This window comes from Bombina bombina, chromosome 7, assembly GCF_027579735.1.
Source record: "Bombina bombina isolate aBomBom1 chromosome 7, aBomBom1.pri, whole genome shotgun sequence".
NCBI lineage: Eukaryota > Metazoa > Chordata > Amphibia > Anura > Bombinatoridae > Bombina > Bombina bombina.
This window is the reverse complement of record NC_069505.1, coordinates 184,921,895-184,936,587: the sequence shown is the minus strand read 5'-3', so window position 1 is coordinate 184,936,587 and position 14,693 is coordinate 184,921,895. Positions and strand designations below refer to the sequence as shown.

The window sequence follows — 14,693 nt, the reverse complement described above, 5'->3', positions numbered from 1 at the left end:
AGGATAGGTCTTTCAAGGCCAAAAATAAACCTAATTTTCGTCCCTTTCGCAGAAACGGACCAGCCCCAAGTGCTACGTCCTCTAAGCAAGAGGGTAATACTTCTCAAGCCAAGCCAGCCTGGAGGCCAATGCAAGGCTGGAACAAAGGTAAGCAGGCCAAGAAACCTGCCACTGCTACCAAGACAGCATGAGATGTTGGCCCCTGATCCGGGACCGGATCTGGTGGGGGGCAGACTCTCTCTCTTCGCTCAGGCTTGGGCAAGAGATGTTCTGGATCCTTGGGCGCTAGAAATAGTCTCCCAAGGTTATCTTCTGGAATTCAAGGGGCTTCCCCCAAGGGGGAGGTTCCACAGGTCTCAATTGTCTTCAGACCACATAAAAAAACAGGCATTCTTACATTGTGTAGAAGACCTGTTAAAAATGGGAGTGATTCATCCTGTTCCATTAGGAGAACAAGGGATGGGGTTCTACTCCAATCTGTTCGTAGTTCCCAAAAAAGAGGGAACATTCAGACCAATCTTGGATCTCAAGATCCTAAACAAGTTTCTCAAGGTTCCATCGTTCAAAATGGAAACCATTCGAACAATTCTTCCTTCCATCCAGGAAGGTCAATTCATGACCACGGTGGATTTAAAGGATGCGTATCTACATATTCCTATCCACAAGGAACATCATCGGTTCCTAAGGTTCGCATTTCTGGACAAGCATTACCAGTTTGTGGCACTTCCGTTCGGATTAGCCACTGCTCCAAGAATTTTCACAAAGGTACTAGGGTCCCTTCTAGCGGTGCTAAGACCAAGGGGCATTGCAGTAGTACCTTACTTGGACGACATACTGATTCAAGCGTCGTCCCTTCCACAAGCAAAGGCTCACACAGACATTGTCCTGGCCTTTCTCAGATCTCACGGGTGGAAAGTGAACGTAGAAAAAAGTTCTCTATCTCCGTCAACAAGGGTTCCCTTCTTGGGAACAATAATAGACTCCTTAGAAATGAGGATTTTTCTGACAGAGGCCAGAAAATCAAAACTTCTAAACTCTTGTCAAATACTTCATTCTGTTCCTCTTCCTTCCATAGCGCAGTGCATGGAAGTAATAGGTTTGATGGTAGCGGCAATGGACATAGTTCCTTTTGCGCGAATTCATCTAAGACCATTACAACTGTGCATGCTCAGTCAGTGGAATGGGGACTATACAGACTTGTCTCCGACGATACAAGTAGATCAGAGGACCAGAGATTCACTCCGTTGGTGGCTGTCCCTGGACAACCTGTCACAGGGGATGAGCTTCCGCAGACCAGAGTGGGTCATTGTCACGACCGACGCCAGTCTGGTGGGCTGGGGCGCGGTCTGGGGACCCCTGAAAGCTCAGGGTCTTTGGTCTCGGGAAGAATCTCTTCTCCCGATAAATATTCTGGAACTGAGAGCGATATTCAATGCTCTCAAGGCTTGGCTCAGCTAGCAAAGGCCAAGTTCATACGGTTTCAATCAGACAACATGACGACTGTTGCGTACATCAACCATCAGGGGGGAACAAGGAGTTCCCTGGCGATGGAAGAAGTGACCAAAATCATTCAATGGGCGGAGACTCACTCCTGCCACTTGTCGGCAATCCACATCCCAGGAGTGGAAAATTGGGAAGCGGATTTTCTGAGTCGTCAGACATTTCATCCGGGGGAGTGGGAACTCCATCCGGAAATCTTTGCCCAAATTACTCAATTGTGGGGCATTCCAGACATGGATCTGATGGCCTCTCGTCAGAACTTCAAGGTTCCTTGCTACGGGTCCAGATCCAGGGATCCCAAGGCGACTCTAGTAGATGCACTAGTAGCACCTTGGACCTTCAAACTAGCTTATGTATTCCCGCCGTTTCCTCTCATCCCCAGGCTGGTAGCCAGGATCAATCAGGAGAGGGCATCGGTGATCTTGATAGCTCCTGCGTGGCCACGCAGGACTTGGTATGCAGACCTGGTGAATATGTCATCGGCTCCACCATGGAAGCTACCTTTGAGACGAGACCTTCTTGTTCAAGGTCCGTTCGAACATCCGAATCTGGTCTCACTCCAACTGACTGCTTGGAGATTGAACGCTTGATCTTATCAAAGCGAGGGTTCTCAGATTCTGTCATTGATACTCTTGTTCAGGCCAGAAAGCCTGTAACTAGAAAAATCTACCATAAAATATGGAAAAAATATATCTGTTGGTGTGAATCTAAAGGATTCCCTTGGGACAAGATAAAAATTCCTAAGATTCTATCCTTTCTTCAAGAAGGTTTGGAGAAAGGATTATCTGCAAATTCTTTGAAGGGACAGATTTCTGCCTTGTCTGTGTTACTTCACAAAAAGCTGGCAGCTGTGCCAGATGTTCAAGCCTTTGTTCAGGCTCTGGTTAGAATCAAGCCTGTTTACAAACCTTTGACTCCTCCTTGGAGTCTCAATTTAGTTCTTTCAGTTCTTCAGGGGGTTCCGTTTGAACCCTTACATTCCGTTGATATTAAGTTATTATCTTGGAAAGTTTTGTTTTTGGTTGCAATTTCTTCTGCTAGAAGAGTTTCAGAATTATCTGCTCTGCAGTGTTCTCCTCCTTATCTGGTGTTTCATGCAGATAAGGTGGTTTTGCGTACTAAACCTGGTTTTCTTCCGAAAGTTGTTTCTAACAAAAACATTAACCAGGAGATAGTCGTGCCTTCTTTGTGTCCGAATCCAGTTTCAAAGAAGGAACGTTTGTTGCACAATTTGGATGTAGTGCGTGCTCTAAAATTCTATTTAGATGCTACAAAGGATTTTAGACAAACATCTTCCTTGTTTGTTGTTTATTCTGGTAAAAGGAGAGGTCAAAAAGCAACTTCTACCTCTCTCTCTTTTTGGCTTAAAAGCATCATCAGATTGGCTTACGAGACTGCCGGACGGCAGCCTCCTGAAAGAATCACAGCTCATTCCACTAGGGCTGTGGCTTCCACATGGGCCTTCAAGAACGAGGCTTCTGTTGATCAGATATGTAAGGCAGCGACTTGGTCTTCACTGCACACTTTTACTAAATTTTACAAATTTGATACTTTTGCTTCTTCTGAGGCTATTTTTGGGAGAAAGGTTTTGCAAACCGTGGTGCCTTCCATCTAGGTGACCTGATTTGCTCCCTCCCTTCATCCGTGTCCTAAAGCTTTGGTATTGGTTCCCACAAGTAAGGATGACGCCGTGGACCGGACACACCTATGTTGGAGAAAACAGAATTTATGTTTACCTGATAAATTACTTTCTCCAACGGTGTGTCCGGTCCACGGCCCGCCCTGGTTTTTTAATCAGGTCTGATAATTTATTTTCTTTAACTACAGTCACCACGGGATCATATGATTTCTCCTATGCAAATATTCCTCCTTTACGTCGGTCGAATGACTGGGGTAGGCGGAGCCTAGGAGGGATCATGTGACCAGCTTTGCTGGGCTCTTTGCCATTTCCTGTTGGGGAAGAGAATATTCCCACAAGTAAGGATGACGCCGTGGACCGGACACACCGTTGGAGAAAGTAATTTATCAGGTAAACATAAATTCTGTTTTATCAGATAAGCATAAATTATGTTTTTTTTCCAGTCATGTGACTGCTATTGAAAAGCATTGAGAAGCAGTGCATTTATTAAAATAGACAGTAGGTGGAGCTGTCCGCGTGTGTTGCAGCAAAGCCAAGCAAGTTGAAATTAATCAGTTTAACCAGACCTGAACTATCGAGCAGATTTAAAAGGAACAAGATCTTCCTGTCTATAAATCAGTCCAGATTGGAATGCATAGAAAGAACGGTTTGCAAAAAAATGCAAGTGAAGTCTGTGTTGTGTGATTATTTTATTAGGTTTATAATGCTGTTTAGCATTTAAAGTCTTTATTTCAAAGCTTTAAAAATAATGTATTAGGTGTTACTTATGACAATTTTGAGAGGGGCCTGGAACCTATCTCCCTAACTTCCCATTGACTTACATTGTAAACTGGGTTTCAATTTACAACGGTTTCGATTTACAACCATTCCATCTGGAACCTAACCCCGGCGTAAACTGAGGGCTACCTGTATATATAAAGCAAAGTCCTGTGTAGGAATGCACACCATATATTTAGTAGCAGCTGCCAGGGTGCAATGTCAAAACAGTATGTACTATGCAAAAAAGGCAGCACTCACTGGTCATTTGTAAGTAAAATTTAGCTTTTGATAATACAAAAAGTTAAAATCTTGGGAAAAACATGATGTTTCGATGCAAAACTGGCATCTTTTTCAAATGTCCCAAAAGGTAAATCCAAAGTGGTCACACCAGCTATGTGGTGTTCCCTATGAGAGCATACAACTACTGGCTAAATGTGTTATATTTATACAAGTCCATAGCTGACATCAAGGCTGTGTTCAGCTGTGGATAATCACTTGCAAATCTGATCAGCTGGTTCCGTTCCCACCCACAAGCTTTATACTTCATTGTGCTGTTAGTTGAGCAACTGCATGGCTAATTTGCATATGTGGGAGTGATCTGCACCGGAGTAGTGTCCAATGATCTTGCGATATTTTCAGGTGTCATCATACACGCCCACTTGTCTCTGCTGTGAGCGAAACTTCCCTAAACAAAGGGATATTAGCCTGTGACTTATGAACTGTTTCTGGCACAACGATGCCGTATGTTTCACACAGGTTGGTGAGGGGTCACCTTTGTCAATCAACGTAGAAGCTGCATGTTCACCTTGGCGCATGATGTACTTAACATTGTACTGGGATGTAATACACATTCAAAAGTTGTAGTGAGGAGATCAAATGTCCCACCTATAGCGGGTACACCCTCACATTTATTCATAAAGCAACAGCTAATGCAGGAATATATTGATGGGGTGTAATACACATTCAATCTATTCAAATCAGACAACACAAATGCCCCACTTGTAGCAGGTACATCCCCATTGGTTAATATGAAGCTCCCATGCAAGAGTGGTGATGTTAAATAAATGACATCTAATAACACATTAGCCAAGTAGCAAAGGAAGAGAAAAAATGTAGAGAAGAAAAAATGAAAAAAAAGTTAACATAATAGAAGCTGGAACATTGAGCAAATTCAAAAAGTGTCCATTTTGTAATCCAATGATAGAAACATTTAATGCATTTGTATTCATAAATTAGTGGATCATTTTTATCCAATGAATGGCCCAAAGTCCAATTTAATGTTTAATCCTTTAGGAAAGACGGTGTCCAACATGTAGATCCATCTGGACTCTAGTCTAAGTAACATATTGTTGCGGTCTCCCCCCCCTTTTTGGAATAGGTAGATGATCAATAATCATGCAGCGTAGACTGGAGATGCTATGTTTCTGTGTAGCAAAGTGTCGGGCAACTGGGAGATCAGATGTTCCATTCTTCAGTGCCTCCCTAATTGAGCATCTGTAATTCGCCATTCTATCTTTGAAAGGGGTGGTCGTTTTCCCCACATAGACCAGAGAACAGGGGCAAATTAGGATATATATGACATATGAGCTGTTACATTTCAGACGATAACGAATGGTATATCTTTTATTCTTGTGTGGATGTTGAAAAGAATCTCCAACTTGCATGGAATTACAGTTAACACAATCACCGCATTTGTAGCAACCACTTTTTCGAGATTTTAACCACGTATCACCTTGATGGGAACTTTTGGGATCATTGTTTACCAGTAGGTCCCTGATACTCCTCGCCCGTCTGTAAACCACTCTTGGAGTGTTAGTTTTCCAGGATGCCAGGCTCTTGTCATTCTCAAGTAAGTCCCATTTATTGTGAATGGAATCCCTTATGGTCTCATGTGATGGAGAGAATGTGGTAATGAAGTTTAACTTTTCTTCAGTCGTGTTTTTTCTTTCTTTATGTTTTAGGAGCGAATCTTGGTTACACCTGTGGAGTTTCTGTCTCGCCATATTAATATTCTTAATGTCATTTAGCCTTTCCTCCAATTTCTTACACATAGCATCCAATTGTTCACTGCAGATTTCTGGTTCGGAATTATTCCTGATTACTCGCATGAGTTGAGAGGAGATAATGCCTAACACTTGACTTTTGTTGTCGTGGGTGATAGCTAGATGCCAGCAGCAGCGAGTTTCTGTCAGTGCTCTTAGTGTATAAAGATGTACCAAATCTAATGTGTTGTTCAGTTCTGACTTTAAAAATATTTAAATCCAAAAAGTGTATTTGTTCATGATCACATTCTATTTTGAACCTAATAGGGCCTTTGATCTGATTCAGATGTTCTACCCATAGAATCAAGTCCTGTTCACTGCCACGCCAAATCAAAAACAAGTCATCTATGTATCTAGTGTACATCAGGATGTTGGGATGTGTGTAGGGTTGCATAATATGATGCTCATACTAGAGCATAAAGATATTGGCATAGACAGGGGCCATGTTCGAGCCCATGGCTGTCCCTGCTATCTGCAAATAAAAATTACTTTCAAAAGAGAAATAATTTTTAGTTAAGCTATGTTCCATAAGTTCCAAAAGGAACTCTAATGGAGGACCCCTATAGTCTGGGTTCCCCGTGGCCATGGATCTAACAGTCTCCAAGCCATCCAAGTGGGGGATGACAGTATAGAGGCTGTCAACGTCCATGGTCACGAGGATATCCCCATCAGTCAATAAATGAAAAGTTTGTAGTTTAGGTATCATCGCAGATGAATCTTGTAAATATGATCTCGAATTAGTAACTAGGGGTTGAAGGTGATGGTCAATGTATTTTGCTAATCCTGAGCATATAGAGTCCCTGGCGGACACAATAGGTCGCCCAGGTGGGTGTGTCAGTGACTTATGTATTTTGGGTAATAGGTATAGTATTGGTGTTTTTGGAAAGTCTATGGATAGAAAGTCACTTTCTTGTGTGGTAAGATATCCCATATGGAGTCCAAAATCAATGGATTTATCAACAAGTTTTTTATAAGACAATGTGGGGTTAAAAGATAACCTTTTATAAGTTGAGGCATTGGAAAGTTGGCGGAGTGCCTCGAGCTTATAGTCATTGTAGTTTTGCATCACGATGGCACCCCCCTTATCAGCAGGGTGTATGGTGATTGTCGGGTCATGCATCAATGTATCAAGGGCCACCTGTTCTGTTTTAGTTCTATTTGAATAAACTGGTTTAGATTTCTTTTTTAAGTCAGTTCTAATCATCCTTGTAAAACTGCATATGGAGGGATTTAAAGTAGGTGGGTCAAAAGTTGATGTTTTCTTAAAGCTGTAATTACAGTCAGTTTTATTTTGATCCTTGAAAAATTCTCTGGTATTTAACTGTCTTTGAAAACGGTAAATGTCAACCTCAGTCTGGAAATTATCCGGCTTAGGTGTGGGCATAAAAGACAAACCCTTGTTCAATACTTTGTTTTCATCAAAGGACAAGGGTCTAATGCTCAAATTATACACTATGTCAGTTTTTTGTGAGTGATTGATTTTTCTTCTTGTACCCCCCTCATCTGATATGCCTCCTTCCAAGTTTTTTGACTGACTAGTAGTAAATGAGTTTTTATTTGCTGATCTAGTGGTAACCGTACCCCCTTGGGGTTGTGTGGTCCCTATCTTAGTTTTACTAGAATTAGAATCACTGCCTGAACTTTCGCAACTGCTGGTATCTATGGTGTCAACAGTGTTCTTGATAATTCTTGTTTGTGTGCGTCGCCTAGGGATGTGTTCCCTACGTCTATCGTCACTCCCATAAAGCCATTTGTACAACCTTTTTTTTCTCTGTAGTCTGTCTCTACTGTGCAGAGTTTTCTATTTTTGTAAGCCAGAAATTCACTATTATATTTCTTGACTAGTGTATCTAATTTGGTGATCCAATTGTCAGTTTTATCATCTATTAACACCTGATAACTTTCAGCCTTAATTATCTCTATCTCAACTTGTATTTTATCCTCTAAACGGGAAACTTCCTGTAGGGTGAGTAAAATTAGATCATAGGAGCATTTATTAAGGATGCAGCACCATTTTCTGCAAAATTCAGGATTAGTTCTTCCTAGTGTAGGTACATTAGCAATCCTAAAGCCCCTTGGTATTAGTTTGTTTTTGTAATAGTTAGACAAATAAACAGAGTGTAGGTTGTAATCAATTTTGCGTTTGTTTAAATTCAAAAGTTTGTGATAAATATCAATAGGGATATTTCCCCTCAACTCACGCAAGTCAGTGATGTTCAGGATCCGTGCAGCATCGTCATCAGTGAACATTAATGTGTCAGTGTTCACTTGATCATCATCTATCCGATGTGTATTAACTCCTGGGGGGGAGTAACTGATCGCACCAGCTTCCATAGAAAAAATAAGGAAAAAAATATAGGAAAAAAGGCTGCTAAAAACAACAGCTCAAGAGAGTTTTGAGACTGAAGCAGGAAAATGCTGTCACAGTGAACAGAGCTCACACTGCTGTGTGTCTTCGGAAAACAGCTTCTATGAATTCCATAAAAGGAATGCAAAAATGTAATAGTAAAAAAAATATAATGTAATAAATGCTTGGGTGCAATTTCCAAAAAATATATAAAGCAAAGTCCTGTGTAGGAATGCACACCATATATTTAGTAGCAGCTGCCAGGGTGCAATGTCAAAACAGTATGTACTATGCAAAAAAGACAGCACTCACTGGTCATTTGTAAGTAAAATTTAGCTTTTGATAATAAAAAAAGTTAAAATCTTGGGAAAAACATGATGTTTCGATGCCTAACTGGCATCTTTTTCAAATGTCCCAAAAGGTAAATCCAAAGTGGTCACACCAGCTATGTGGTGTTCCCCATGAGAGCATAAAACTACTGGCTGAATGTGTTATATTTATACAAGTCACATAGCTGACATCAAGGCTGTGTTCAGCTGTGGATTATCACTTGCAAATCTGATCAGCTGGTTCCGTTCCCACCCACAAGCTTTATACTTCATTGTGCTGTTAGTTGAGCAACTGCATGGCTAAATTGCATATGTGGGAGTGATCTGCACCGGAGTAGTGTCCAATGATCTTGCGATATTTTCAGGTGTCATCATACACGCCCACTTGTCTCTGCTGTGATCGAAACTTCCCCAAACAAAGGGATATTAGCCTGTGACCTATGAACTGCTTCTGGCACAACGATGCCGTATGTTTCACACAGCTTAGTGAGGGGTCACCTTTGTCAATCAACGTAGAAGCTGCATGTTCACCTTGGTGCATGATGTACTGAACATTGTACTGGGATGTAATACACATTCAAAAGTTGTAGTGAGGAGATCAAATGTCCTACCTATAGCGGGTACACCCTCGCATTTATTCATAAAGCAACAGCTAATGCAGGAATATCAGGAAATATCCCTTTGTTTGGGGAAGTTTCGCTCACAGCAGAGACAAGTGGGCGTGTATGATGACACCTGAAAACATTGCAAGATCATTGGACACTACTCCGGTGCAGATCACTCCCACCTATGCAAATTAGCCATGCAGTTGCTCAACTAACAGCACAATGAAGTATAAAGCTTGTGGGTGGGAACGGAACCAGCTGATCAGATTTGCAAGTGATCATGCACAGCTGAACACAGCCTTGATGTCAGCTATGACTTGTATAAATATAACCCATTCAGCCAGTAGTTTTATGCTCTCATGGGGAACACCACATAGCTGGTGTGACCACTTTGGAATTACCTTTTGGGACATTTGAAAAAGATGCCAGTTAGGCATCAAAACGTCATGGTTTTTCCCAAGATTTTAACTTTTTGTATTAAAAGCTAAATTTTACTTACAAATGACCAGTGAGTGCTGCCTTTTTTGCATAGTGTGTATATGAATGGCTATTAAAGGTAACCATCCTCACCTGTGATCTGTTTGCTTGTAATTAGTGTGTGTGTATAAAAGGTCAATGAGTTTCTGGACTCCTGACAGTCCCTTGCATCTTTCATCCAGTGCTGCACTGATGTTTCTGGATTCTGAGTCATGGGGAAAGCAAAATAATTGTCAAAGGATCTGCGGGAAAAGGTAGTTGAACTGTATAAAACAGGAAAGGGATATAAAAAGATATCCAAGGAATTGAGAATGCAAATCAGCAGTGTTCAAACTCTAATAAAGAAGTGGAAAATGAGGGTTTCTGTTGAAACCAAACCACGGTCAGTTAGACCAACTAAAATTTCAGCCACAACTGCCAGGAAAATTTGTTAAGGATGCAAAGACAAACCCACAAATAACTTCAAGTGAAATACAGGACATGTGGTGTGGCTTTTTCAAGATGCACAATAGGGAGGCACTTGAAGAAAGATGGGCTGCATGGTCAAGACGCCAGAAGAAAGCTATTACTACGCAAATGCCACAAAGTATCCTGCTTACAATACGCCAAACAGCACAGAGACCAGCCTCAAACCTTCTGGCACAAAGACATTTGGAGTGATGAGACCAAAATTGAGCTTTTTGGCCACAACCATAAACGCTACATTTGGAGAGGAGTCAACAAGGCCTTTGATGAAAGGTACACCATTCCTACTGTGAAACACGGAGGTGGATCGCTGATGTTTTAGGGATGTGTGAGCTACAAAGGCACAGGAAATTTGGTCACAATTGATGGCAAGATGAATGCAGTATGTTAACAAACCGAACGCCTCATTTTCCACTTCTTGATTAGAGTTTGAACACTGCCGATTTGCATTCTCAATTCCTTGGATATCTTTTTATATTCCTTTCCTGTTTTATATTGTTCAACTACCTTTTTCCCACAGATCCTTTGACAATTATTTTGCTTTCCCCATGACTCAGAATCCAGAATCGTCAGTGCAGCACATGATGAAAGATGGAAGGGTTTGTCAGGAGTCCAGAAACTCATTGACCTTTTATACACACACACACACACACACATTACAAGTAAACAGATCACAGGTGAGGATGGTTACCTTTTAATAGCCATTCAAACCCCTTTGTGTCAACTTGTGTGCATGTTATCAGGCCAAAATCACCAGGGTATGTAAACTTTTGAGCACAACTATGTATGTGTGTATATATATATGTGTATGTGTGTGTGTATATGTATATATGTGTGTGTGTGTATATATATATATATATATATATATATATATATATATATATATATATATATATATATATATATATATATATATATATATATATAAAATATGTGTATGTGTGTGTGTGTGTGTATATATATATATATATATATATATATATAAAAAATATGTGTATGTGTGTGTGTATATATATATATATATATATATATATATATATATATAAAATATGTGTGTGTGTGTGTGTGTGTGTGTGTGTATATATATATATATATATATATATATATATATATATATATATATATATATATATATATATATATATATAATGTATATATGTGTGTGTGTATGTATGTGTGTGTATATATATATATATATATATATATATATATAAAATATGTGTGTGTGTGTGTGTGTATATATATATATATATATATATATATATATATATATATATATATATATATATATATATACATACATAATCTTGTGTGTATGTCTATATATACTTCAGACTTGCGCTAGTTCTATTCATCTATAGAATAGGGTACTGACCTGCTGATAAGGTACTGCTTTGAAAGGGATGGAGTTGATTTATCAGTACGTATAAATCTGTTCTGTAGTGTGTGTATATATGTGATTTTATACTTTCCTGTTACATTTTAACAACCTACCATACATAGTACTCAACTGTACAAAGACTGTGAAAAAGAATAACTGTATTCTATCTCCATCACATTGCTTACTTGCACTTGATGACCTAAAACCTGCAACTGTATTAGTTCTTGTGATGTAATATTGCAGTTTAGTGTGTTGTTGCTATCCTAAGGTCAACTTGTTGTATGTAGTTTTATGCTTTATCTATGTTACTGCTTTTGCTCATTATAATGTTATAACTGTCTCACATTATTTACCTGCACCATTTTGCCACTCTTGCAGTCAGTGCCAGCAGCAATGATGATGCAGCCACAACCAGTAGTCCTGATGCCCACTGTGTACCAACAGGGTGTTGGCTATGTGCCTATTGCAGGTAAATATGATTCATTCTAATGTATTGTGAATAATAGTGATGTAAGGCATGCTTACCTGTCTTAAAGAGAATAATTTAGTATGTCCCAACAAAGTGATAAAAGAATCAGATGCCAACTAGGTATTCATGAAGTGTAGAGTAGATATGTGCTTTGCATATATAACTCTACAATAGATATGTGCATTCGTTTTTTCCTTCCATAACAAATGCAGAAGTAGGCTGTCGCAAGTCCCATTTGTCTCTTTTCGGAGCCGCCAATATTCTTGTGAAAGTGAAACACACTGAGATCTGTGCAAATCCATATCTTAGTGTGTTGCACTTTCACAAGAATATTTGCAGCTCCGAAAAGACACTAATAAGGCTTGAGTCAACCTACTTCTGCATTTATTACGGAACAAAAAAACAAATGCACATATCTAGTGTAGAGCAATATATGCTGTATGAATAAGGTATCTTACAGTTTCACCTGTACTTTCCTTGTTCTACATATTTGTCTTATTAACTTTTACGGTTTTTATGCAAAGTATGTTTCAAACATAAAGAAATAAAGGGACAGTCTGTTAAAAATTAAACTTTCTTTTACAAGATATGACGAATCCACGGATTTCATCCTTACTTATGGGATTACGCCTCCTGGTCAGCAGGAGGAGGCAAAGAGCACCACAGCAGAGCTGTATATTTAGCTCCTCCCACTCAAGTCATTCTCTTTGCCTGTGTTAGTGATAGGAAGAGGTAAAGTGAGGTGTTAGTTTTTAGATTCTTCAATCAAGAGTTTATTGTTTTGAAAGTGGTGCTGCTAAGTGCTACTTTATTCTGCGGTGTGTAGCCTAGACCAGATCAGTCTCTTCAATAGAAAAGAGAAGCATCTGGTGGCTTTAAGGCAATGGGAACTGGTGGGATTATATTCTCACTGCGCCTCCCATTCTGATGCTGCCCTTTCTGTGATGACCTAAGCTGGATCTGGCTCAGGTTTCATCTTTTTACAGAACTACAGAAGGGACCCAATGGACCACTGAACCCTGATGCGTCTGTCTTGCTGTCGGACAGCATATAGAGGTAAGTGCAGTTTTATTTCTCTATAGGGTATTTCCCTAGATATATATACCTCAGGGAATTCTGCACTTAGTATATTTATGGGAAGCAGGGGCTCTGTCTGAATAGCTTTCTCCCTGACAGCGTGTTGCAGTGTATCTTTGTATGGGGTTACAAACGGGGCTGCACATATCTACATATTCCTGTCTTTATTAGGACAGTTTTTGTTGTCGCTCCCGGGGAATTATGGCCATATCTAGCAAGGCAGTTGTGTTTTTTATAAACTACCCCACTGCATGTCATACCTAGTGATTGTGTAGAACACAGGAGTTTTTCTCATGATGTTTAATGGCGACCGGGATCTAATTTAACCCACAGTAGATGCGCTTACTTCCAGTTTTCGGAAGTTACAGCACTTTTGTCCGTAGCTCTTGAGCAGTGTATGCTGGCAGAGCCAGTCTTTCAGGGAACAAGGTGTCATATAAGATCCCTGCCTATCAGTGTCAGTTCATCCGTTGACTTGGGATGACAGTACTCATTGTCCATAGTCGCTTTAGGTTTAAAGAGACAGTGTTGTGTGTTTTTATGAATTGATTTTTATCATAAATCCTTTCTCTGAAGCAACAACTATTAATAGTCTGAGCTATCCTTGACTTACAGCCCGGTTATAGTGTCCAAAAAATTTATTTATGACCCACGGGCAGTGCTCTGCGGCTCCCAGCAAGGATTTCATTGCAATATTTAGTTATACAGTGTTCATATTGTCATTGGTATTTTCTACAACATTTGTATGCAAATTTCTGAAAAAACAGAGATAAGGCATTCTTTTAAATTTAAGGAGACAGTAAAAAAATTTCTCTGTAAATTTATTGCATGTCTTGCAGGGGATTATTTGTCCTTCTCATACCTTATAAATTGGATGGCACAAGGGATATCGAGCAGGTCATAGACACAAAGATAAGTCACTTTTAGTTTTAAAGCGACAGTACTGTTTAGTTATAAGTACATGTTTTTCAACTGTTTATTTGTTGCTTCCTCATTATTGAAATAAACTTGTATTAAGTTTTTTCTACTCAGTGACTGCTCTGCATTGGTATAGTGGTTAGAGCAACAACTTATCTCTTTGACAATACGCCTTAACGAGGGAGATTACATTTAACCCAACTTTATATGTATCTTTCGGACGCTATGCGATGCAATATTGCACGCAACTGTCATTTTCTTTTGTACGATAAAGTAAATGGTATCTGTTCTTACAGTTCAGGGGACAGTAAGGGTCATTTTAATTAGGACTTACTGCTGTTCTTTGGGTGCATTCATTATTTATCTATTTCAGTTATAATATCTGATATTTCCTTGCAGAAAGTAAACAGCCAGCTGTAGTAGCCTGATGGTTAGCTTAGCTGTCTAGCAAGCGTTAGGTTTGCAGTCTGAAACCAGCTGCAGCTCCTTGCATTTTGTATGTGTGCTAGCAAGCTGTTTTTTAAAATTTCCATCTTAGATGCACTTATGGTTGCATTTTTGATCTGCGGATGCGTCCGCTAATTCTAAGCTTTTGGCTGTTCCTTACGAGGGGAAGACCCTGTTCGGGCCTAACTTGAAGGATTTTATTTCAGATATCACGGGAAGCCCCATCAGTGGAGCGACT

At 39.8% G+C, this 14,693-nt stretch overlaps 1 protein-coding gene across 3 annotated transcripts in view; it reads left to right on the top strand.

The window, feature by feature from the left end:
- TOLLIP (toll interacting protein) overlaps nt 1–14,693 on the top strand; it is a 133,902-nt gene that overhangs the window by 63,504 nt on the left and 55,705 nt on the right. For all 3 annotated transcript variants that reach the window (XM_053720476.1, XM_053720478.1, XM_053720477.1), the window contains one exon: nt 11,923–12,013. In XM_053720476.1, coding sequence (XP_053576451.1) covers nt 11,923–12,013 — 91 coding nt within the window. The remainder of the gene's footprint in view (nt 1–11,922; nt 12,014–14,693) is intronic.